The sequence below is a fragment of the Thalassophryne amazonica genome, chromosome 3, assembly GCF_902500255.1.
Source record: "Thalassophryne amazonica chromosome 3, fThaAma1.1, whole genome shotgun sequence".
NCBI classification, from domain to species: Eukaryota; Metazoa; Chordata; class Actinopteri; order Batrachoidiformes; family Batrachoididae; genus Thalassophryne; species Thalassophryne amazonica.
The window spans coordinates 146,936,894-146,959,368 of NC_047105.1; the positions used below are offsets into that span (position 1 = coordinate 146,936,894).

Consider the following 22,475-nt stretch of genomic DNA (forward strand, 5'->3'; position numbering starts at 1 on the left):
ACGTCACTGTTATGTTTATTAAATTTTGTTATCCTTTGTACCATGCTCTGCTTATTTCATACTGGGTCCTTCAAACGCTGGTCGGTTCTCCGGGCTGCGTCTGACACATAACAGTAGTCTCTGGCCAAACATCACGGACCCAGCGGTAGCAGAGACGGTAACGTGCCGGGAAGGCGGCAGCAGATGTTCAGGAGTTATCCGGATCAGTTGCGGGTGCTCTCCGCCCGGATGGTGCGTGTTTGAGAACCCATTATCGAATACAGATTTGAGCTCTCTTGCAGCCGTGTTCCTGTGTTGTGCCTTATCCGAGGGTCGTGGTGGAGTGTGACTGGCGACGGCTTCGCGTCACACTTCGACCGGATAAGAGGTTTAAACGGGAGCTGCATGAGTGGGTCTGTAATGGGTGAACGCGCACGGCGGAGCTCTGTGGCACGGGTCACTGTGCTTCCTGTGTTACAGTTGTAGCCCCGTTTCCCCGGGTGAAGATAACTACTGCGTCTGTTGTGTCAGCTCCGGCGTAATTTAGTTGAAGCACATTTTTGGTTGTGTTTTACACATAGCTGCGCACAGGAAAAGCAGCATGTTGTTTTCTCTGTCACCAAAGGGGTTTTTATTTTCAGCACTTTGGCTCCCTCTGTTGGTGACTGAGTCACATTACCGTTAATGCTCTTAAGGTGGAACAGGTGTGTTCCATTTGTTTGAGCTTAACGGTATACGTCACTTATTAGTTTTGTGTTGGTTCATTTTTTGTGGGTGTTTTTTGAGTTGGTTTTTGTGTGGGATTTTTTACACTATTAGTGTCTGGGGTCGTGACCCTGCAGTCTGTCTGGAGCATAAAAAAGGATCCAAGTCACTTTATGTTAGTCTGTTAGTCTTTCTTTTTATTTCTTTTGGTTTCACCTCCCAGGGTTTGATGGGATGGTCCTCTGGGGGGTGATGGGGGGGGTAATTGGGTTGTTTTTTTTCTTTTTTCTTTTTTTGTTTTTGTTTTGCCCTCTCTTCTCCTCTGGCTCCAGCCGTGTGAGCCGTACGTGTCGGCGTTGCTGGAGTGGTGCAGTTTGGTTATGCTGGGCGTTTCCCAGGTAACCTCTGCACCCGGGAGGGGGGGGGGGGTTTGGGGTATTTTTTTTTATTCCCTCTCTTCTCCTCTGGCTCCAGCTGTGTGAGCCGTAGGTTGTCGGCGTTGCTGGAGTGGTGCAGTTTGGTTATGCTGGGCATTTCCCAGGTATCCTCTGCACCTGGGAGGGGAGGGGGGGGGGGTTTGGTGTGTTGTTTTTTTTTTGTTGATTCCCTGTTCCACCTCCGGCTTCAGCGCGCCTTTGAGCCATCTGCCATCGGCGTGGCTGAGGTTTGGGGCAGTGGAATATACCTGCAGCTGGTTGCTGGTTTGGAAGTCGGAGGGGTGGCGCCGTTTTTGTGCCGTCTGCCAAAACCGCTGTTCCACTCCTCCCGGTTGACTTCTGGGGTATAGTCATGGTTGGTGACACTGGACGTGCTTCCAGTTTCCACTGCGCCGAGGGGGTGGGGTTGGGGTTGTTTGTTTGTTTGTTTGTTTTTTTCTCGTTTTTTTTTTCCGCCCAGTTTCCGCCCTCAGGGTGTGACTGTGGTGTCCTCTGGGGGGGAAAGGGCTGTGGGTCCATCTAGCCATAGACCGCCGGGGCTGGGTCCGTTGGTCATGAGGGGGGGCGTCTCCTGGGGTTGATGGAATGGTCCTCTGGGAGGCACTGGGAGTCCCCGTGGGTGACTTTGGATCCCAGAGGGACCTCGGCTGTGGTTATTACTCCTGGAGCTGGCAGGATGTCCTCTGGGGGGTGTTGGTCCCTACATGTCGTCGGGGGGGGGGGGGTGTTAGCGTTTTTATTTGCAAGCTTATGTTTGGGATATTTTTCTTTTCTCCCCTTCCCGGGGTTTGATGGAACGGTCTCTGGGGAGGGGGGTGGGGGTGGTTTGGTTGTTTGTGTTTGTCTTTTTTGTTTTATGACTAATCAGACTGTAAACATAGTTGGACAAAGGCTGACCGCACAGGTTCAAGAACTCCTGGCCACACCTGTGCAAATTGACTGACAGAGACAAGGGCAAAGATGCAGTCAGAGGAGAAGACGTCAACCGTTCTGTCAGATGAAGATTCTGTTGGAAGATGAATGCAGATACGGTTTCCAGCCATGGTCCCTGGAGGGGGGTGTTTCTCCTGGGCCAGGTTTGTGTGGTCGCCGGGAGGCTTCCCGTGAGGGTGGGGTGCTGTTGTGTGGTTGGGGGTGCCTGGCTGCCTTTGTTTCTGTCTTCTGTTCTGTCTTTTGTTTTTCCTTCCAGGTGGCACGCGTTTAGGACTGTGTGGCTGAGTTATCAGGACCTCACCCTGATCACCTGAGGCTGATCATGTGCAGCTCGTCAGGACTCACAGCTGTGGTGCATCTACACGGATTGGAGTATGGTGGCATTTAAGTCTGGAGTACACAGTGTGTATTTGCCAGAGACTCGACCTTGTGACCAGACGGGTGAGATCGTCGTCTTGAGAGCCATCTCATCATTATGGATGCAGAGAACGTCCAGGTTTGATGCCATGGTCTGTGAAAGAGGAGGGGGTGAGGTCTCACGCTCGTCAGCACACTTCCTGAGGTACGTTAGGTTTTGTGACTAACATTAGTACAGTCAGTACATGTGGTGTCCCTCACACCTTATTATATTGAGCTGTTATGTTAGTCGTTTAATCAGCTTCCACTGCAGTTTGAGTATGTGAACTGGGTGTTCCATGCCTGCAGGGTGGGAAGCTGATTAGTAATTAAGCCAGGAAGTGTTTGCTGTTTATGTACACCTTTGAGTGGTCTCTCTGTGTGTGGAGTGTGGACTCACATGATGGTTTCTTCTTTCACAGACTCGGTTTGTCGCGGCCACCTGGGGGGTGTCGGCGGGGTCCTTGGGTCCGAACTGTTTCTGGCTCTGGACCGTTTGTGCAGCTGGGAGCGCACCGTATACCCACCTCGCCAGTCCGCGCACTCATTTGTTATACTTTAGCACGTCACTGTTATGTTTATTAAATTTTGTTATCCTTTGTACCGTGCTCTGCTTATTTCATACTGGGTCCTTCAAACGCTGGTCAGTTCTCCGGGCTGCGTCCGACACATAACATCTTTGCTTTTTTCTTGCTGTGTGAGGTGGAGGTGCTTCTGCTGCAAGAAGAGCTCCAAAAAAAGTAGGAGTAGTGTTCCTCAAACTACAGCTGCTGATGAACCAATACTATGAGTATGAGACTGAGCCTGCAGAAAATCTCAGAGCCAACCCACTGTGATGCTCCACACGTCCACAGCTGCAGAAGAGCAGCGATCTGCTACAACTCTTCATCATTCCTCAGTGTGCCACGGTTTGAGCTGAAAGGAGTAAACTTTCTGTCTGATGTGTCCCTCAGTTCAGCATCAGTGTCCTGTGATGTTTATACCTCAGACAATCTCAGGTTCTCCTCAGATCCTCCAGACTGAAGTACTGTCAGCTCAGGCATCACTGAAACTGAGCACCAAAAGTGCATTAACATGTGACTTGGTTTTTAGCAGACCTCTAAACGTGCTGAGGCTGACAGTTCTGGCTCAATTTGTCCCACAATTTGTTTTGGGTTTTTGTTTTTTGTTTTTTTGGGGGGGGGGGGGGGTGTTTGTATGTCTTGCTTTGTAACAATAACTGGACACTCCAACCTGTAGAGAAGATGTAAATGGAAAATTAAAATAAAAACAAGGTCCTCAGTTTTGATTCTGAGGTAAAACGTGTATGTTTTTCCACATATTCCAAATTTTATAATGATCTCCTCTGTAAGAAATTGTGAACATATTCTTTTGAAAATCCTTGACATGTATTATGTAGAATGGTGTGAGTGAATAGCTGGATAATATCCATCCTCTCTCATTTAATATGAACACGTAAAAACAATCAATGCTGTCATTCTCGAACTTTGGATTTTTGGATTGGTGTTGAAGGAGTGGGTGTGGCTGACAGTGGCTATGTAATATGAGCAGATTAATTTGTCTGTCTCTATCTCTTCATCTGTCTATTTGAGGAAGTGATGGTGTAGTGGTTAAGCGGTGGGTGTAACACCACAGGGTCCTGGGTTCAAAGCCTCGTCTGGCCAGGAAATCACTAAAATCACCCTTGGGTGAGGTCATTAATGTACATGTTGCTCCTGGTGAGTAGTGAGCACCTTGCATGACAAAGTGTTTTGAGCTTCTGATTCAGATAAAAAAACACTACATAAAATAATCTTATTTGCTCCTCACCTCTGACTGACTTGTGTCTGGGTGTGCTGTCCGGTACGTCACAGTTCACGTGAGGGGAAACTGCCCCAGTGGATGGTTTTACCACAGCGTGTGGTGGAGTTGCTACTGATGGTGAAGCATCTGGACGGGGGGGTTGATCTGCTGCAGAAGAAAACATTTACTGCATTAGAAACAGAAACAAAACCACATGAGCAGGGTGACATTTTGTCCCACTTGCACATTTCAGAGCTCCTCCCACTCCATGAAGATGTCTACGTTGAGCTGAGGTGGTGTAGTCGGTTTCTTCTGCCTTTTCTCTCCCTCATCTGTTTTCTCTGCTCTCATCTCCACTGTTTCCTCTGCTTCTCTCTAGCTCCCTCTGGTGTTCCTGTAGGTTCTTTACACTCCACTCTGTCTCCTCTCTGTGTCTGTTCTCTCTGCTTTTCTCTCTCTCTCTCTCTCTCATTTTTCATTACATTTTCATTTCAGTGGAGCTTTACTGTTGTTGTCCTTCGGCTGCTCCTGTATTGTTGGGGGTCACCACAGCAGATACAACCAGATCGGCATCGGTATTTGCCAACGCAGCTCCGGTTTTACCTGGAGAAACACACAGAGCCGCTGGTGTTCTGAAGAGGTCTCCCATCCAAGTACTAACTAGATCCTGCACTGCTTAGCTTCTGAGATCTGACGGGATCAGACTGACACAGAGCAGACCGGCTGCTCAGTGGAGCTTTACTGACATGGGAAATGTGCGTTTACATCGTCAAATCAAGTGTTACATAGAGCAAAAAATAAAGGTTAAGTAGATTTACACCCAGTTAACAATATTCTACAGTAAATAAATGTGTAAATAGGAGATGTGGGATTGAAATCGTAGTAAAAAACTGTGTTTTCAGTGTACAAATATCCCATCCTGTAAACTGTGTTATATTGTACGTAGATAAAGTGACGTATCAGTTTAATCTCCTGTTTTGGGTTTACGGTGGTTTGTGTCCGTTGTTTCTTCTTTTCATGTCTCAAACCTTGCTGCTGTGTTTGTTGTCCTTCAGCCAACAGATAGTGAAGTTTGAGGATGTTGCTCTCGAAGTCTGTTTGGCTGTTTGTGATCTGTGTCTCTGTTCGTGTCTCTTTGGTGCAGCGGGCAGGTGGTCAGGAAGTGCAGCTCGCTCTCCACCTGGTGTTGTGAGCAGTGGGTCTGTCACAGTCTGTCTTCTCTGGGGAGCCAGGTCTGTCTGTGGTGACGTTTCTCGGCCAGGCTGTGCTCACCGAGTCCGTACGTGGTCAAGGATTTCCTGAGCTTTGGGTTGGTCACAGTGCTCAGGTATTCTGCCACCGAGTTCTGTCTGTTTAGGGACAAACAGCATTCCAGTTTACTCTGGTTTTTGGATGATTTTTTCCAGTGTGTCACATAGTTTTCTTTTTGTTTCCTTATAATTTGGTTTAATCTAACAGGGTTTGTGTTTGTGTAGAGAGTCCCAGAACCAGCTGACTGAGCGGGCATCTCTCCACAGTCTCTCTGTGGATCAGGACTTTGTTATCCAGCATACTGGGGTCTATTTTTAAGGTGCTCATAACATTTAATTGCTCTCTTTTGAAATGTAATAATTCGTGGGTATCATCCTAATTCTGCTCTGCGTGTGTTGTTCGGTGTTTTCCGTTGGACACGGAGGATGAATTTACAGAATTCTGCATTGCAGAGTCTCAGTTGGTGTTTGTGCCATTTTGCTCAGTCTTGGTTGGTGAGTGGGTCCAGACCTCACAACCATGAAGAGAAATGGCTTCTATGATGGAGTCCAATATTTGGAGCCAGATTTGAATTGGGACGTTTACTTTGATGTTCTTTTCGATGTCATAAAAGCCCTTCTTGCCTCGTCTCTCAGGTCATTTACAGCTTTGTCGAAGTTGCTGAAGAGGACTAAGACACAGACCATCGTCAGTAGCACCAGACACCCTCTTTATCTGACTTTGACTGCTCAGAGGAGCAGAAGAAATGATTGTCTCCTGTCAGTGCGCTGCAGGACAGAGTGCGATAAGACATCGTTCATCAAATCAAATCAAATCAATTTTATTTATATAGCACCAAATCACAACAACAGCTGCCCCAAGGTGCTTTATATTGTAAGGCAAAAGCCATACAATAATTACAGAAAAACCCCAACGGTCAAAACGACCCCCTGTGAGCAAGCACTTGGCGACAGTGGGAAAGAAAAACTCCCTTTTAACAGGAAGAAACCTCCAGCAGAACCAGGCTCAGAGAGGGGCAGTCTTCTGCTGGGACTGGTTGGGGCTGAGGGGAGAGAATCAGGAAAAAGACATGCTGTGGAGGGGAGCAGAGATCAACCACTAATGATTAAATGCAGAGTGGTGCATACAGAGCAAAAAGAGAAAGAAACAGTGCATCATGGGAACCCCCCAGCAGTCTACGTCTATAGCAGCATAACTAAGGGATGGTTCAGGGTCACCTGATCCAGCCCTAACTATAAGCTTTAGCAAAAAGGAAAGTTTAAGCCTAATCTTAAAAGTAGAGAGGGTGTCTGTCTCCCTGATCTGAATTGGGAGCTGGTTCCACAGGAGAGGAGCCTGAAAGCTGAAGGCTCTGCCTCCCATTCTACTCTTACAAACCCTAGGAACTACAAGTAAGCCTGCAGTCTGAGAGCGAAGCGCTCTATTGGGGTGATATGGTACTATGAGGTCCCTAAGATAAGATGGGACCTGATTATTCAAAACCTTATAAGTAAGAAGAAGAATTTTAAATTCTATTCTAGAATTAACAAGAAGCCAATGAAGAGAGGCCAATATGGGTGAGATATGCTCTCTCCTTCTAGTCCCCGTTAGTACTCTAGCTGCAGCATTTTGAATTAACTGAAGGCTTTTCAGGGAACTTTTAGGACAACCTGATAATAATGAATTACAATAGTTCAGCCTAGAGGAAATAAATGCATGAATTAGTTTTTCAGCATCACTCTGAGACAAGACCTTTCTAATTTTAGAGATATTGCGCAAATGTAAAAAAGCAGTCCTACATATTTGCTTAATATGCGCATTGAATGACATATCCTGATCAAAAATGACTCCAAGATTTCTCACAGTATTACTAGAGGTCAGGGTAATGCCATCCAGAGTAAGGATCTGGTTAGACACCATGTTTCTAAGATTTGTGGGGCCAAGTACATAACTTCAGTTTATCTGAGTTTAAAAGCAGGAAATTAGAGGTCATCCATGTCTTTATGTCTGTAAGACAATCCTGCAGTTTAACTAATTGGTGTGGTGTCCTCTGGCTTCATGGATAGATAAAGCTGGGTATCATCTGCGTAACAATGAAAATTTAAGCAATGCCGTCTAATAATACTGCCTAAGGTAAGCATGTATAAAGTGAATAAAATTGGTCCCAGCACAGAACCTTGTGGAACTCCATAATTAACCTTAGTCTGTGAAGAAGATTCCCCATTACATGAACAAATTGTAATCTATTAGATAAATATGATTCAAACCACCTTTAAACCTTTAATACCTATGGCAAGGCAAGGTTCAAAGTATTATCTATCTAAGTTGCCTGTGGTGCTGATATTTATTTTGAGGTTGGTGTAGTTTTCCCTCTGGAGGCTGGGTCCTTTTGGAATATCATAATTTTTGTCTTGCTTAGATTCACTGTCAAGGTCCAGGTTTGGGAGAAATTGTGTCGAAGGTCAACTTGTTGTTTTTTCACCTCTTTGGTTGGAGACAGCAACACCAGGTCATTTGCCAAAAACAGGCCTTTGGTTTCTGTGTCCACTAGAGTGATGCCTGGTGCTGCAATGTGTTTTCTCTCTCTCTCTCTGTCTCCCTTTGGCGTTTGTTCTGGTCCCTAAATGTCTATAGTGTTGATTCTTCACACCTGTTGGATTCTGTGGCTGCTTTCTGATAGTTTGGGTATTCAGTCACTGGTCGTTCTTCCTTCAGGTTGCATGTCCATTAGATATGCTATTGCTATATTCACACGGTGGTTGGTTTTCCATCCTGCAATTTCTCCTCTGGTCTTGCTGTCTTGTAAGTACACAGGTTGGCTTTGCTCTTTAATTCCTGCCGAGTCTACTTTCTGGAGAAGATTTATGTCTTGCACTCTCCATCAGTTGAGGAAAGAAGTGTAATGTGTTTTTACTCCTACTCTGTTGAGGCAGTAGTTGGACTTGTTCTTCTGAACAACATTGTCCCAGAAGGCTGAACATCTGTCTAATTAATACCCACCTTCCTGGCAAGAGTGTTTTTGTTTCTACTGGATGAACTTTCCTTAGAGGAGGAAATTCCCTCAGCTGGTCTGCACCAATACCAAAGAAGATACCTGAGTTTTTGTCTGCACCTTAAGTAAAGAAGTAACTTGAGTTTGATCATCACTGGTACTAAGGATGATGCCTGAGTTCCTGCATGCACCTTTAAAGATTCCTGAGTTTATCTGCACTTTCTAGGAGAGAGTCCTGGGTTACTGCCACACTTGAAGAAGAGGATTCCAGAGTTCCTGTCTACAGTTAAGAGCACACCTAAGTTTGGTCTTCACATTGATTTGTATTCTGATTGGTGCCAACAAACTGTTCTGTTCTCCATCCCTGTGTCCCGCTGTCCTGCATTTGGAGTATATCTGACTCTGGTCAATGTCTATGGCCGCCAACCATGACAGACAGTCCAGTTAGGATCTTTGAACTGTGGGTGCCAGTGGCCTGTAGTCTGTCTCACCTTTGCACCCTGAGGTCAGGTCACTTCCATCTCCACAGTTGTCAATGCCCTGCTCATCGCACACCAGACTGACAGGGATACACTTCCCATTCCTACAGATGAAGTAGGGCTCAGTGCTGCACTGTGATTGGTTGAAACCTGAGGAGAAAGGAGAGATAGTAAAGTTTGCTAAAAAACAGGTCAGTAAAGTGCAAAGAAACATCTGCTGTTTTTCTCAGTTCCAGTGAAATAATGACACTGATGGAGAAAACGATGTACAGATTCAATCAAATTACAGTTTACTGATTAAACAAAATCAGTCTTCAGACATGACCTGAACATCCCACAGATGTCAGTCACTTCAAGTTAAGTCAAGTCTGGGAGCACACGTTGGTGTCGCTATCTCCACATCCACCACACTACGGAACATCGTGAGTTGTGGGTTGCAGCCACCTAAACACACTTTTTCAGTTTTGGGGTCCTCACTGCACGGGCTGAAGCTGGATCATGCACAGAGAAGTGCATCACTTTTCTAAGATGTCATACACCTGACCTGAGTCTCCCTCATTCTCCATTTGTTTGACCCAAAGTCACTCCCAGTATACCCAATAATGTTCCAAAGGCAGTTGTGATGTCTCTGAACAAAGGTATCTGCTAGTATCATTACCCATGCAGGAGAACAAAGCTCCATGTCTGCAGTTTCCTGGTCCTTCTTACATTACTGTATGTTTGTGAGACTTGAATGCTACACCTGGTCTGACTTTGTGTCACACTACTGAGGCAGACTCAGATGAGGCCTATAACTTTAACTGTAAGGAAACATCAGCTACAACATTTTAGTGTATCTGTTGCAGTTTCATTCACAGTTCTCTGGGCATGAATGAGCGTGCAGGTTCCTCAGTGTTGAGGAACTCAACAACTGGAAAATTCCAAGAGATACCTACTTTTCTCCTAGCTGCAGCAGATAGGTGGCTACTTTCAGGAAGTGGTGATGGACCAGTTGTATGTCTGGGTGGCTACTATCCAGGGCCTGGGGTGGTTCCATGGTGTGGTGGATGTGGCAAGCATTAGTGCATGTTGCATGCATGACCTGACATCATTTGTGTCCATGTCTGCAAGTCCTCAAACCATATTGTGCGCAAACTCCCACAAACAGATTCTATCATGGGCCCTTTGCAAACAGCTGCCACAGGAATATGTCTCCTGAGCAGCACTGCTGGAATGACAATACCGTGTCCAGTGGTGCTGCTCTGGATGTTGAAACCAGAATCCAGAAAGTGTGAGCCTCATAATACATTCATTGACAGGGGTGATAGCTGACACCATTGGAAGGCTGTGGTCCACTACAGCAGAGACAACTCCGTCAGTACACCAACCATTGGGCAACCAGACCAAAATAGATATACCCACCCACTTAGGGCTCGCCACATTCAGGTTTGGAAAGGTCAGAGAGCACAGTCAGTCATTGCAATTCGGAGCTTTCTAAATTTCTTTGAAAGCCATGACAGATGGTCATCACTGCAGAAATAAAGACTGTTGCCAGTGCCCAACACCATGAGCCATCTCAGGTTTGGACCTGGACTAAATCAAATGAGGATGAGCACCAGAAACAAACCAGTCACAACCTTCCACAGATAAGGTCCTTGGTGCTTTTCTTTGGTTTTTCCACAGATGAGGCTTCAGATGACTTTTCCTCATCTCCTCCATAATTCTTGACACCATCTGATGTAAGGCAGAAGCAGGCTGTAGAAACAGGAGGTCTTCTTTTCTATTGTTGAGCTGTGTAAAGTTTCATTTTTACATGTATCGATCCTGCTACCAAACCCAACACCCGCTTCATGCAAAAACAGAGCACTGTAGGCGCCAGTGCACATCTCTGAGGGACACCAGTATTCAGTGGGCAAAGGAAAGACATTCAGCCCCCATTCCACACAGCACCCACAGTACGTGTGTATAGGCTTGGAGTGATATCCAGCAAATCACGGTTAACCTGTGAATTCTCAGGACCTGTCAGAAAGCAGCCCAGTCAACGTCATCAAAAGATTTGAGAAAATCAACATAGGTTGCAAAGTGCATCTCAGCCTCCGTAGGAAACCTTATGGAACGGTGCTACAAAATGTGAGTTTCTGTCCTGACTACTGAATGGTGAACCAGAGCCTTACCTTATGCATACAGTAGGAATATGATAAGGGACTTGGAGTTGGTCCAACCCACCTACATGTGTTGTGCTGCTCTGGTGTTGTGATTAGTTTCTCTAGTATCTGGTCTTCCACCGTGTGTATTCTAACCTCCTTGTTCTTTATTTTCCCACAGTTCCAGTCATCCATAGCTCAGTTGTGTCCACCTGGCTCTGTCTCCACTGTGCTCATCATATCCCACTCCAGCCTGTGATTGCTGCTCCGGTGCCTTTACGACCAGCAATTCAGTCATCACCAATCCTCAGGTAATAAACCTTTGTCATTTTTTCACCTTAGCCTCACCACATTTGAGTCCACTTCTGTTACTCGCAAAACCTGACATGTTTCTGGCCTCATCATGGATTCAGCAGGGGCAGAACTGGTCCACATGGCCCTCAGCTCACAGGAGACTCTCTTAGGACATCAGTAGCAACAACTTCAAGCCCTCAGTGAACAACAGACCAGGTCAACCCAGGTAACACAACTCTGTTCACAACTGTCCACACTTATGACCCAGTTAGCTCAATTCACTCCTGAACCACCTGCCTCACCGCCACAGATGACACCTTTAGTCACCTCAACATCCTCAGCCGCTCACGAACCATTCATTTCCAATTCCAAACCGTAATCCAGAGCCATAGATAAATGTTCATCATTTTTACTTCTGTGTTTGCTACTCTTTTCTCAGTGGCCATCTGCCGACACCACCGACCAAGCAAAGGTAGCTTACATTTTTAACCCGGTCTGGGGTGAAGTGCTACCCTGGGTAACGGCCCTCTGGGGAAATCAATCCGCCATCCTTGACTCATATCCCACATTAGACCGGAAGTTTAGGAGGGACTTTGATCATCACGTGCATGGACAGCCAACCTTCAAAAGACTTTTTGCTCCATCAGGAGAACTGCAGCTCTATGGACTATTCCATCGAATTCCAAATTTTAGCCACAGAATCAGGCTGAAACAATATGGTGCTGCAGAGTGCATCTGTAAATAGCTTAGCTGAATATCTGAAAGATGAGCTGGAGGTCAGGGACGAACCCAAAACATTAGATGACTTAATTTCACTTACAATTAAAATCCACTATCGTTTGAGGGAAAGATGGAGGGAGAAGGCCAAAGGGCAAAGCGTGTGTCTCTCCCTCAGATCCCTCCACAACTGTGTCCGGTTCCTTCCTTCTTCCTTCTTCTTCTTCTTACTCTACTGGAGATGCACTCACCCTAGCTGCAGTGCCCCCTGCCGAGGAGCCGATGCAACTCGGCAGGGGGCCAAATTTCCTCCAGAAGAAAGACAAAGCAGAACAGCAGCAGGGGCGTGTATCTGTTGCAGTTTCAATTTCATTTATTTCTTCTCTATAGTGCCAAACCACAACAAAGCTGCCGCAATGCAAGTAAGGTCTAACCTTACCAACCCCTACATATTGGGGAAGAAACCTCAAGCAGACCAGATTCAAAGGGGTGACCCACTGCTTAGGCCATTCTAACAGTTACAAGGTTTTGCATGGTTTTACAAAGCTGAAGAAACAGAAAATAGAAAATCAAACAATATGATGGGGAGGTGATGGTCTAGTGCTTAAGGTGTTGGGCTTGAGACCAGAAGATCCTGGGTTCAAATCCCCGCCTAACTGGAAACTCACTAAGGGACCTTGGGCAAGGTCTTTAATCCCCTATTGCTCCCGGTGTGTAGTGAGCGCCTTGTATGGCAGTACCCTGACATCGGGGTGAATGTGAGGCATAATTGTAAAGTGCTTTGAGTGTCTGATGCAGATGGAAAAGCGCTATATAAATGCAGTCCATTTTACCATGATAATAATATAAAGAAGATAAGAAGGCCACACAGGCATCAGCAATACAGACAGGGGTCATCCACGCCGTCAGCTGGCCTGTCCCTGCGACAGGGTCACTTTCAAATGCAGACTGCAGCAATGCAGCACCCGCCTCTGGCCTTCCACCTCACAGTCCATCCAGGCCCTTCAGTTCGGATCCGTCCATCATCGGTACCTCGGACAGAGAGAAAAAGAGCAAAATCGGTCGGTCGGAAAAAACTACACCTATAATTCCTCAGCAGTAAATCAACAGAAAAACAAAAATTACTAAGGTGACCACAGGCCTCTAGCCCCAAGATTCACTCACAGACCCAAAATTTAGATAAAGTTGAGGCCGACACCTGTTCCGTTGCTAATAAAATGACTTTAAAAGGATATGAAGCATAGTGCCATACTATGACAGTATGCTAGTCATATGAAAGGGAAAATAAGAGTGTCTTAAGTCTGGACTTGAAAGTCTCCATAGAATGTACTGTTTTATTGATGCAAGGAGATCACTCCACAGAACAGCTCTCGAGGTCACTTCCTTCGTGATTGTCCGGTTTGGCCAGAATCCAATGCTCACCAATAGACCCCAGGCTACTGATGTCCCAAACCCATATCTCAAGCCTCCGAAAATCCCGGCAACCATATACATTGATAAACAGTCTCTTGCCTTAACTGCTTTACTCAGTTCTGGCACCAAAGCTAATTTACTTGACCAAAATGTAATCACTCAGGCCTGCATTCCAGTGTTTGAACTCCCCTAACTCATAAAGATTAATGCCCCATTACCAGAGATCACTCCATCAGACCACTCCGCTTAAATTGGTAGTGTCAGGTAATTGTCACAAATCCATCTAGTTTTGTATTTACTTCATCATCCCCTCTAGTCTTAGGTCATTCTTGGCTCATTCTTCATAACCCAGTTACTGATTGGCGGACCAGCGGTGGACTGAGACCTGCCACCTCAAATGCCTACAAGCTTCCATTCCTACCACCAAAGGTGCCAGAGAGTCAGCGGTTAACCCTCTGGATCCCTCCATAATCGAAGGATTTATCATGATCTCATGGAACTGTTTGGCAAGGACTAACTGCTATTGTTTCCTCCTCATTGGCTGTATGTCTGTTCCATCAATTTGCTTTGGGGCACGTCCCTGCCGTCGAGTCATTTGTTCAACCTGTTGCACCTAGAGAGGTAATTGATGCAACAGTACATTAAGGATTTTCTAGCAGCTGGACTCATACAACCCTCGTCAACCCTGTTAAGTGCAGGTTTCTTTTTTGTAGGGAAGAAGGATGGGACCCTCCACTCATGCATTGATTTTAGGAGTGTAAATGCTATCACGATTAAAAACAAATATGTCACTTCCGCTTCTCAACTCAGCATTTGACCCTTTGCATGGTATGGCCATATTCACCAATCCTGACCAGGTCAGGAGGTGTGGCTCTCAGCCAAGGACATCCCCCTTAAGGCTGAAGCGCGGAAACTGGCACAGCAGTTTATATATATACATATATATTCCAATTCCAGTGAAGTTGGGACGTTGTGTAAAATGTCAATAAAAACAGAATACAATGATTTTCAAATCCTCTTCAACCTATTTTCAACTGAATACACCACAAAGACAAGATATTTAATGTTCACACTGATAAACTTTATTGTTTTGTGCAAATATTTTCTCATTTTGAAATGGATGCCTGCAACACGTTTCAAAAAAGCTGGGACAGTGGTATGTTTCCCACTGTGTTACATCATCTTTCCTTCTAAAAACACTCAATAAGCGTTTGGAAACTGTGGACACTAATTGTTGAAGCTTTGTAGGTGGAATTCTTTCCCATTCTTGCTTGATGTACGACTTCAGTTGTTCAACAGTCCGGGGTCTCCGTTGTATTTTGCGCTTCATCATGCACCACACATTTTCAATGGGTGACAGGTCTGGACTGCAGGCAGGCCAGTCTAGTACCTGCACTCTTTTACTACGAAGCCACGCTGTTGTAACACGTGCAGAATGTGGTTTGGCATTGTCTTGCTGAAATAAGCAGGGACATCCCTGAAAAAGACGTTGCTTGGATGGCAGCATGTGTTGCTCCAAAACCTGGATGTACCTTTCAGCATTGATGGTGCCATCACAGATGTGTAAGTTGTCCATGTCATGGGCACTAACACACCCCCATACCATCACAGATGCTGGCTTTTGAACTTTGTGCTGGTAACAATCTGGATCGTCTTTTTCCTCTTTTGTCCAGAGGACACAATGTCCATGATTTCCAAAAACAATTTGAAATGTGGACTCATCAGACCACAGCACACTTTTCCACTTTGCGTCTGTCCATTTCAAATGAGCTCGGGCCCAGAGAAGGTGGCAGCGTTTCTGGATGTTGTTGATGTTTGGCTTTCACTTTGCATGGTATTTTTTTACATTTTTCAATTTATTTTCATTTATATAGCGCCAAATCACAACAGAGTTGCCTCAAGGTGCTTCACACAAGTAAGGTCTAACCTTACTATCCCCCAGAGCAACAGTGGTAAGGAAAAACTCCCTGTGAGGAAGAAACCTCAAGCAGACCAGACTCAAAGGGGTGACCCTCTGCTTGGGCCATGATACAGACACAAATTACAGAACAATTCACAAAACAAATATACAGGAAATGCTGTTGGTGCACAGGACAGGAGGATCTCCAGCACAAATACCACACCCATCTCTGGGTGGAGCTGAACCTTAAACAGAAAGAAAAAACTGAATCAGGCATCAGAAAGACAAGAAATACAGTATAATTTCTCGGCATTAAACAACAAAAAAAACAGGAAATACTAAGGTAATCATCGGCCACTAGCCCTAAGCTTCACTAAAAGACGTAGAATTAAGGTAAAGTTGAGGCCGTGGCACACTCCGTTTCCTGAGGCTCTTGAAAAGGTTGTAGATAAGCAACTCATTGCACATCTCGAGGCTGAAGACCTGCTACATCCTATGCAGTTTCGGTTCAGGACAAACCACTCAACAGAAACAGCTTGCTGCCTCCTTGTCGAAAACATAAAAAACATCTGGATAATGGAGGAGTAGTAGGTGGAACCTTTTTAGATCTACGAAGAGCCTTTGACACAGTCAATCATCCGGTTCTTTTTTCTAAATTAGCTAATTTCAAATTCTCTGTGAACACATTGGCCTGGTTAAAATCCTATCTGTCAGATCGTTCTCAGTGTGTTTGTATTAATGATACTACATCCTCACCCTTAGCTGCTGACAGTGGGCTGCCTCAGGGGTCCAATTTGGGCCCTCTGCTCTTCTCCCTATATGGAAACAACTTGCCATCTGTGATGCAGGAGGATATTTATATTCATAACATAAGGGATACTTTGTTTTAATTAAACAGTTTGATTCCTCTGGTCTGCACCAGTTCTAAGTCAGCTGCTAGTGCCAGCCGAGGCTGACTTAGAACTGGTGTATGTATGCAGATGTACGCAGATGACACAGTTGTTTATACTTGGAGGAGAGAGGTAGAGCAGGTAGTTTCTAAACTGACTGAGACTATGGGTAAAGTGGCTGCGTGGCTACTAGAGTCAAAATTAACTCTAAATATAAATAAAACATCTACCATGTATTTTTACAATAAACCAAAAAAGTGTAACTTTCCAAATGTGTATGTAAATGGGGAACAGATAGAAAATGTAACAGAATACAAAGGCGTTATCCTGGATCCTTCGCTTACCTTTAAAAAACATTTAAAACAAATGCATCAGAGATTTAAATCTAGTATAGAAACTTTTAAATGTATCAGGAATTCTAACTGGTGGAAGCAGCAAAAATTTATTTTAATGCAATGATCATATCTAGATTCTATTATTGTATCACATGCTGGTCACAAGGAAATAAAACCACCTTGAAGCCATTAGAATCCATTTACAAACAAGCCTTAAACATCTTGGATCGGAGAACAAGGCAGCACCATCACGGCCGTGTACTAGAAAAATATAGACAGTTGAATTCTGAAAACATTCAAAGAATGGCTAGTATTCAATTAGTGCAGAGAATTATACATAATTCGGCAGCTGGTCCTCTTCAGAACTTTGTCCAGTTAACATCTCAAGTGACAAATAGAAGCACACGTTCCGTCACTAGGGGCCAGTGTGCTGTTCCAAGACGTAAAACAACTTTTGCACAGAGAGCTTTTTCTCTAACGAAGTGGCTACGGGTACGTACCCGTAGCCATGGCTTTTTCAGAATGGAACAATCTACCCACTGTACTAAAAAGTCAAAAAATTATTTTATTTTCACCAGTGAATTAAAAAGTGGCTGTTGAATGGTCAGATCAGCCAGCATTTGACTGAGTTTTTTTTTTTTTTTTTTTTGGTAAGAAACTGTTTAAGTATTAATTTTATGTTTTCTTAGATACAGTTTTTTCTTTATTTTTTGTGTGTGAAATTGTCTTATGTTAACCCCATGTTTTTTAGACTTAAACGTGCTCCAGTACAGTCTTTAGGGGCATGGATTTATATGCTTGCGACTGACTCATAGACTGTGATATCGTGATATGGTACCTGTGAGAGTGACTTATTGTGGGAAAGCAATTTTAGAACTTGAATTTTAGAATATTGTGCTAATATATTGTCATTTCTGAATTTTAATTTATTTATGGTTAAATTATTTGATGTACCTAGGGACTGCAGATGGAAATTAGTTATTCAGCTCTCTCTTCATCCGTCAGTCTGACGAGGACCGCTACTTGTCATCCATCAGGTTGAGTGGGTTGAGTCGCATGTGTCTGCAAGTGCCTGTACAGGCCTATCGTGGCACGGAACTGTCGGCCGCAGTGTGGACATGGGGTCAGAGTGGTGTTCTGTGAAGAGTTGACTGCACGTTCCTTCCTTACCAGCCTTTTCTGCTGGGCAGCAGCTTTGCGTGCATCCTCGTAGGCAATCGCACCTGCTCTAATTTTGCGTCGCCACTGTGTTCAATTGCTAGCAGATTGTTCCCAAGTGTCAGTCTTTATGTCAAAGGCCTTCAAAGATGCCTTTAGAGTCCTTATACCGCTTTTTCTGGCCACCACATGATCGTGTGCCATCTTCAAGTTCACCATAGAACAGTTTCTTGGGCAATCGATGGTCTGGCATCCGAATTAAATGTCCTGATCATCTGAGCTGAGACTGCACTAAGATGGTATGAATATTCAGCATACCTGTGCAGGTCAGTACCTCTGTGTCTGATATTCTATCTTGCCATTTGATATTAAGCAACTTCCTAAGGCGGGTTGTGTGGAAGTGATTGAGTCTCTTTGTATGCGTCTGTACACTGTCACACGCGTATAGGAGCGTCGGAAGTACAACGGCTTTGTAGACCTTAATTTCTGTCTCCAGTCTGATCCCACTTCTGTTCCAGACACTGGCATGAAGTCTGCCAAATGTGGCACTTGCCTTAGCAATCCTGGCATTTACTTCATCATCAATATTGGCATTCTGGTTAAGAGTGCTACCGAGGTACGTGAACTTGGTTACCACATTGAGTTTCTCATTGTTTACAGTGATGGTGGGCTCCACATAAGGTTTTCCTGGAGCAGGTAAGTGAAGCACGTCTGTTTTCTTTGTGCTAATTGTTAGGCCAAAGTTATTACATCCATTTGAGAACTTGTGGACACTGCACTGCATGTCTGGTTCTGAGATGGCATTTAGTGCACAGTCGTCTGCAAACAACAGGTCTCTAAGGACGTCTGACTGCACTTTGGTTTTAGCCTGTAGCCTTCTAAGATTAAACATCTTTCCCTCCATTCTGTACCTGAGGCCAATTCCTATGTGTCCTTCTCTGTAGGCATCTGTCAGCATTGCAGTGAACATGATATTGAACAGCGTAGGGGCTAATACACAGCCCTGTTTTACACCATTTGTGACAGGAAATGGATCAGACAATGCGTCATCGTCCTGTACCTGGGCCTGCATTCCATCATGGAACTGTTTTATCAGGGCAATGAACTTTGGAGGGCATCCATATTTGGCCATGATCTTCCAAAGACCTTCCCTACACACGGAATTAAATGCCTTGGTCAGATCAACATATGTAGAGAACAAGGTAGCGTTCTGCTCCTGACACTTTTCTTGCAGCTGTCTGGCAGTGAAGAGCATGTCAGTGGTTCCTCTGTCTTTCCTAAAGCCACATTGACTCTCTGGTAACAGTCCTTGGTCGAGATGTGCTATAAGGCGATTAAGAAGAAGTATCTTACCTGCTACAAAGAGAAGAGATATGCCTCTATGGTTGTTACAATCCTGTTGATTGCCTTTGTGCTTGTACAGATGCATGATTGTTGCATCTTTAAAGTCCTGAGGAACTGTCTCTTGTTCCCACATGATGGTGAACAGTTGATGAAGCTTATCAGTCACAGCTGTACCACCTTCCTTGTAGACCTCGGCAGGAATAAAGTCCTGACCGGGTGCTTTCCCACTTGAGAACCGGCTTATGGCCTTTTGTGTCTCTAATAGAATTGGAGGAGCTGCAAGATTCTCATTGATGGGCACTTGAGGTAGGCGATCTATTGCTTCTTCATTAATTGATGAGGAATGATTTAAAACATTTGTTGTGTGGGCCGCCAGAAGAGGAGGTACTGCTGGCCCAACACCAGAGGGCGCAGTCGCCTACCAGGAGCACCAGGAGCATGGAGCTGACAGCTGTCACCCATCAGTCATCATCACCATCCACCATAAAAGCCTGGCAGAGACATCACATCCCTGCCGAGAAATCAGCTTACCCGACAGGTAACCTTCTCAGCCGTTTCTGTGCCGTACGCACGTATTGGATTCTAAACTCTTTGCAGTCGTAACCTTCTGTAACTGACAGCTTAGGAGCTAGTTTGTGGGAATTTGGAGGAGTTGGCGATTCCACTCCTGAATTTCTTGTGTTACAGTAGGCACTGCACGTACTTTGTTTTCCTGCTACCTGGGAGTGGAGGACTTTTCACTCAGGAAAGAACTGTGAGTTTGCTGACTGTTGCTGGGTGTTCACACACCCACATAACCTGTTTGTGCTTCCTGCCAGCAGTGCCTGATCCAACAGCTGGAGGCAGTGGCCACCTGGGGACTCAGGACTTGGCGGCTCCGGTGTGTTGCAGGTCTCCATTGGCAGTGGAAATCGTGTGGGGCCCAGCTCTTCTCTAGACAGGCGTCTCCTATCCTCGAGCCTGCACACACGTCACCTGTTATTCAATTGACCGTTACCTAGAAGTAGTATCTGTATTCCGTTGTGCACAGTTTCACAACATTAAATTGTTATCTTTTGGCATTTTCATTGTCCGTTCATTTATGCCCCCTGTTGTGGGACCATGTCACTACATTTTCCCAACAACATTGTTAAAGTGTTCCGCCCATCGTTTCAAAATATCTTCCTTATCAGAGATTAGTGTGCTTCCATTGGCACTAAGGAGAGGGGACAGACCTGTTGATGAGGGTCCATAGATTTCTTTCAAACCATCATAAAGTTTCTTCAGATCGTGTTTGTGTGCATAGCCCTGGATTTCATCTGCTTTGTTCCTCAGCCATGTGTCTCGCATCTCTCACAGCTTTCCCTGTACTGTATTTCATATGGTAGTATATGCATCTTTCTTGGATGTATCACTTGCATCACCAATATATGCTCTATGCAGTCTGTGTTTCTCATTTAACATCTGTTGGATCTCGTCGCAGTTTTCATCAAACTAATCCTTATGGTTTCTGCATGCTGGTCCCAGAGTTTCCAAAGCAGTGCTATGGATGACACTTCGGAATTTTTACCAGCTGGATTCTACATTTTTGTCATCAAGTGAGGTGGACTCCAGGCGGTCTTCTAGCATATTGACAAATGCTTCTTTAGTTTCGGCATTCTTCAGTTTGTTGGTATTCATTCATTTGGGGACTTTTTTCCCTTGCGGGCGACTCTTGGGTTTGATGCGGATGTTCAGCTTAGTGATTATGAGACGGTGGTCAGTCCAACACTCAGCACCACACATGGACTTGGTAATCCAGACATCTTGTCTCTCTCTCTCTCTTCCTGACAATGATATAGTCAATCAAGTGCCAGTGTTTAGATCTGGGATGTATCCACGATGTTTTATTTCTTGTTGGAAGTTGGACGATAGTGTTGGTTATAGTCAGTTCATGTTCAGCACAAGTCTGGAGAAGTAGCAGACCATTGCTGTTACACTGTCCTATTCCATACTTGCCGGTGATACCTTCCCAGGAGGTACTGTCGGCGCCTACTCGTGCATTGAAGTCACTAAGTATGGCAAGTTTGTCGGCTTTGGGAACAGCAGTGATGACAGAGTGAAGATTCTCATAGAATTCATCTTTCACTGCATCTGGGTTGGTCATGGTTGGGGCATAAGCACTCACAATAGTGATGTTAGCGCTCACGCCCAAACTGTTCCCGGATATTAGAGGGAGTTTCAATGTCATCAGCCTGTCATTTACACCTTTTGGGAGACCTGCTAGTTTTCCTACCAAAGTTGTTTTCACAGCTAAGCCTACTCCTGCCTCACGTCTCTCTTCACTACCTCTTCCACTCCAGAAGAAAGTGTAGCCAGAACCCCTTTCACAAAGCTCTCCTTCTCCAGCTAGTCGTGTCTCACTGAGTGCTGCAATATCAATATTGTAGCGGTCAAGTTAAGCGGTCATAGTTATTCAGCTATAATCTGGTACAACTCATCTTTGCTTTGATGAGCTTAATGATGCTGTACACTGTCCCTCTAATAAATTAATAAACTAAACTAATAAAATGAATTAAAAGAGTGAAAAGTGCAGAACTATACTATACCAGTATGCTAGCCATACGAAAGGGAAAATAAGTGTGTCTTAAGTCTGGAATTGAAAGTGTACACAGAATCTGACTTTTATTGACGCAGGGAGATCAGTCCGTAGAACAGGGGCACGATAAGAGAAAGCTCTGTGACCTGCAGACTTCTTATTCACCCTAGGGACACAAAGTAGTCCTGCACCCTGAGAACGTAAAGCCCGGGCCGGTATGTAAGGTTTAATTAGGTCAGCTAGGTAGGGAGGTGCCAGTCCGTGAACAATTTTATAGACTAGTAGCAGAACCTTAAAATCTGATCTCACTGGGACAGGAAGGGAGTGAAGCGACGCCAAAATGGGTGTAATGTGGTCGAACATTCTGCTTTGTGTAAAAAGTCTGGCTGCAGCATTTTGAACCAATTGGAGACCCCTAATGCTGGACTGCGCTAAACCAGAAAATAGAACATTGCAGTAGTCCAATGTAGAACAGATAAATGCATGGATCAGGGTCTCAGCATCAGCCACAGACAGGATGGGACGAATCTTCGCTATATTTTGCAGGTGGAAGAAAGCAGTCCTCATAATATCTCTAATGTGGAGGTCAAACGACAATGTAGGATCAAAAATTGGTAGAGTTTTTGTCTTTCACTTTGCATGGTGGAGTTTTAACTTGCACTTGTAGATGTAGTGACAAACTGTGTTAACTGACAATGGTTTTCTGAAGTGTTCCTGAGCCCACACAGTAAGATCCTTTACACAATGATGTCGGTTTTTAATGCAGTGCCGCCTGAGGGATCGAAGGTCACGGGCATTCAATGTTGGTTTT

The 22,475-nt window shown here is 44.9% G+C and overlaps 1 protein-coding gene across 1 annotated transcript in view; it reads right to left on the reverse strand.

Moving 5' to 3' along the window:
• ldlrad2 (low density lipoprotein receptor class A domain containing 2) overlaps window positions 1-22,475 on the reverse strand; it is a 37,150-nt gene that overhangs the window by 9,631 nt on the left and 5,044 nt on the right. The window contains exons 2-3 of the mRNA XM_034167639.1: window positions 8,946-9,083; window positions 4,260-4,400 (exon numbers count right to left, since the gene is read on the reverse strand). Coding sequence (XP_034023530.1) covers window positions 4,260-4,400; window positions 8,946-9,083 — 279 coding nt within the window. The remainder of the gene's footprint in view (window positions 1-4,259; window positions 4,401-8,945; window positions 9,084-22,475) is intronic.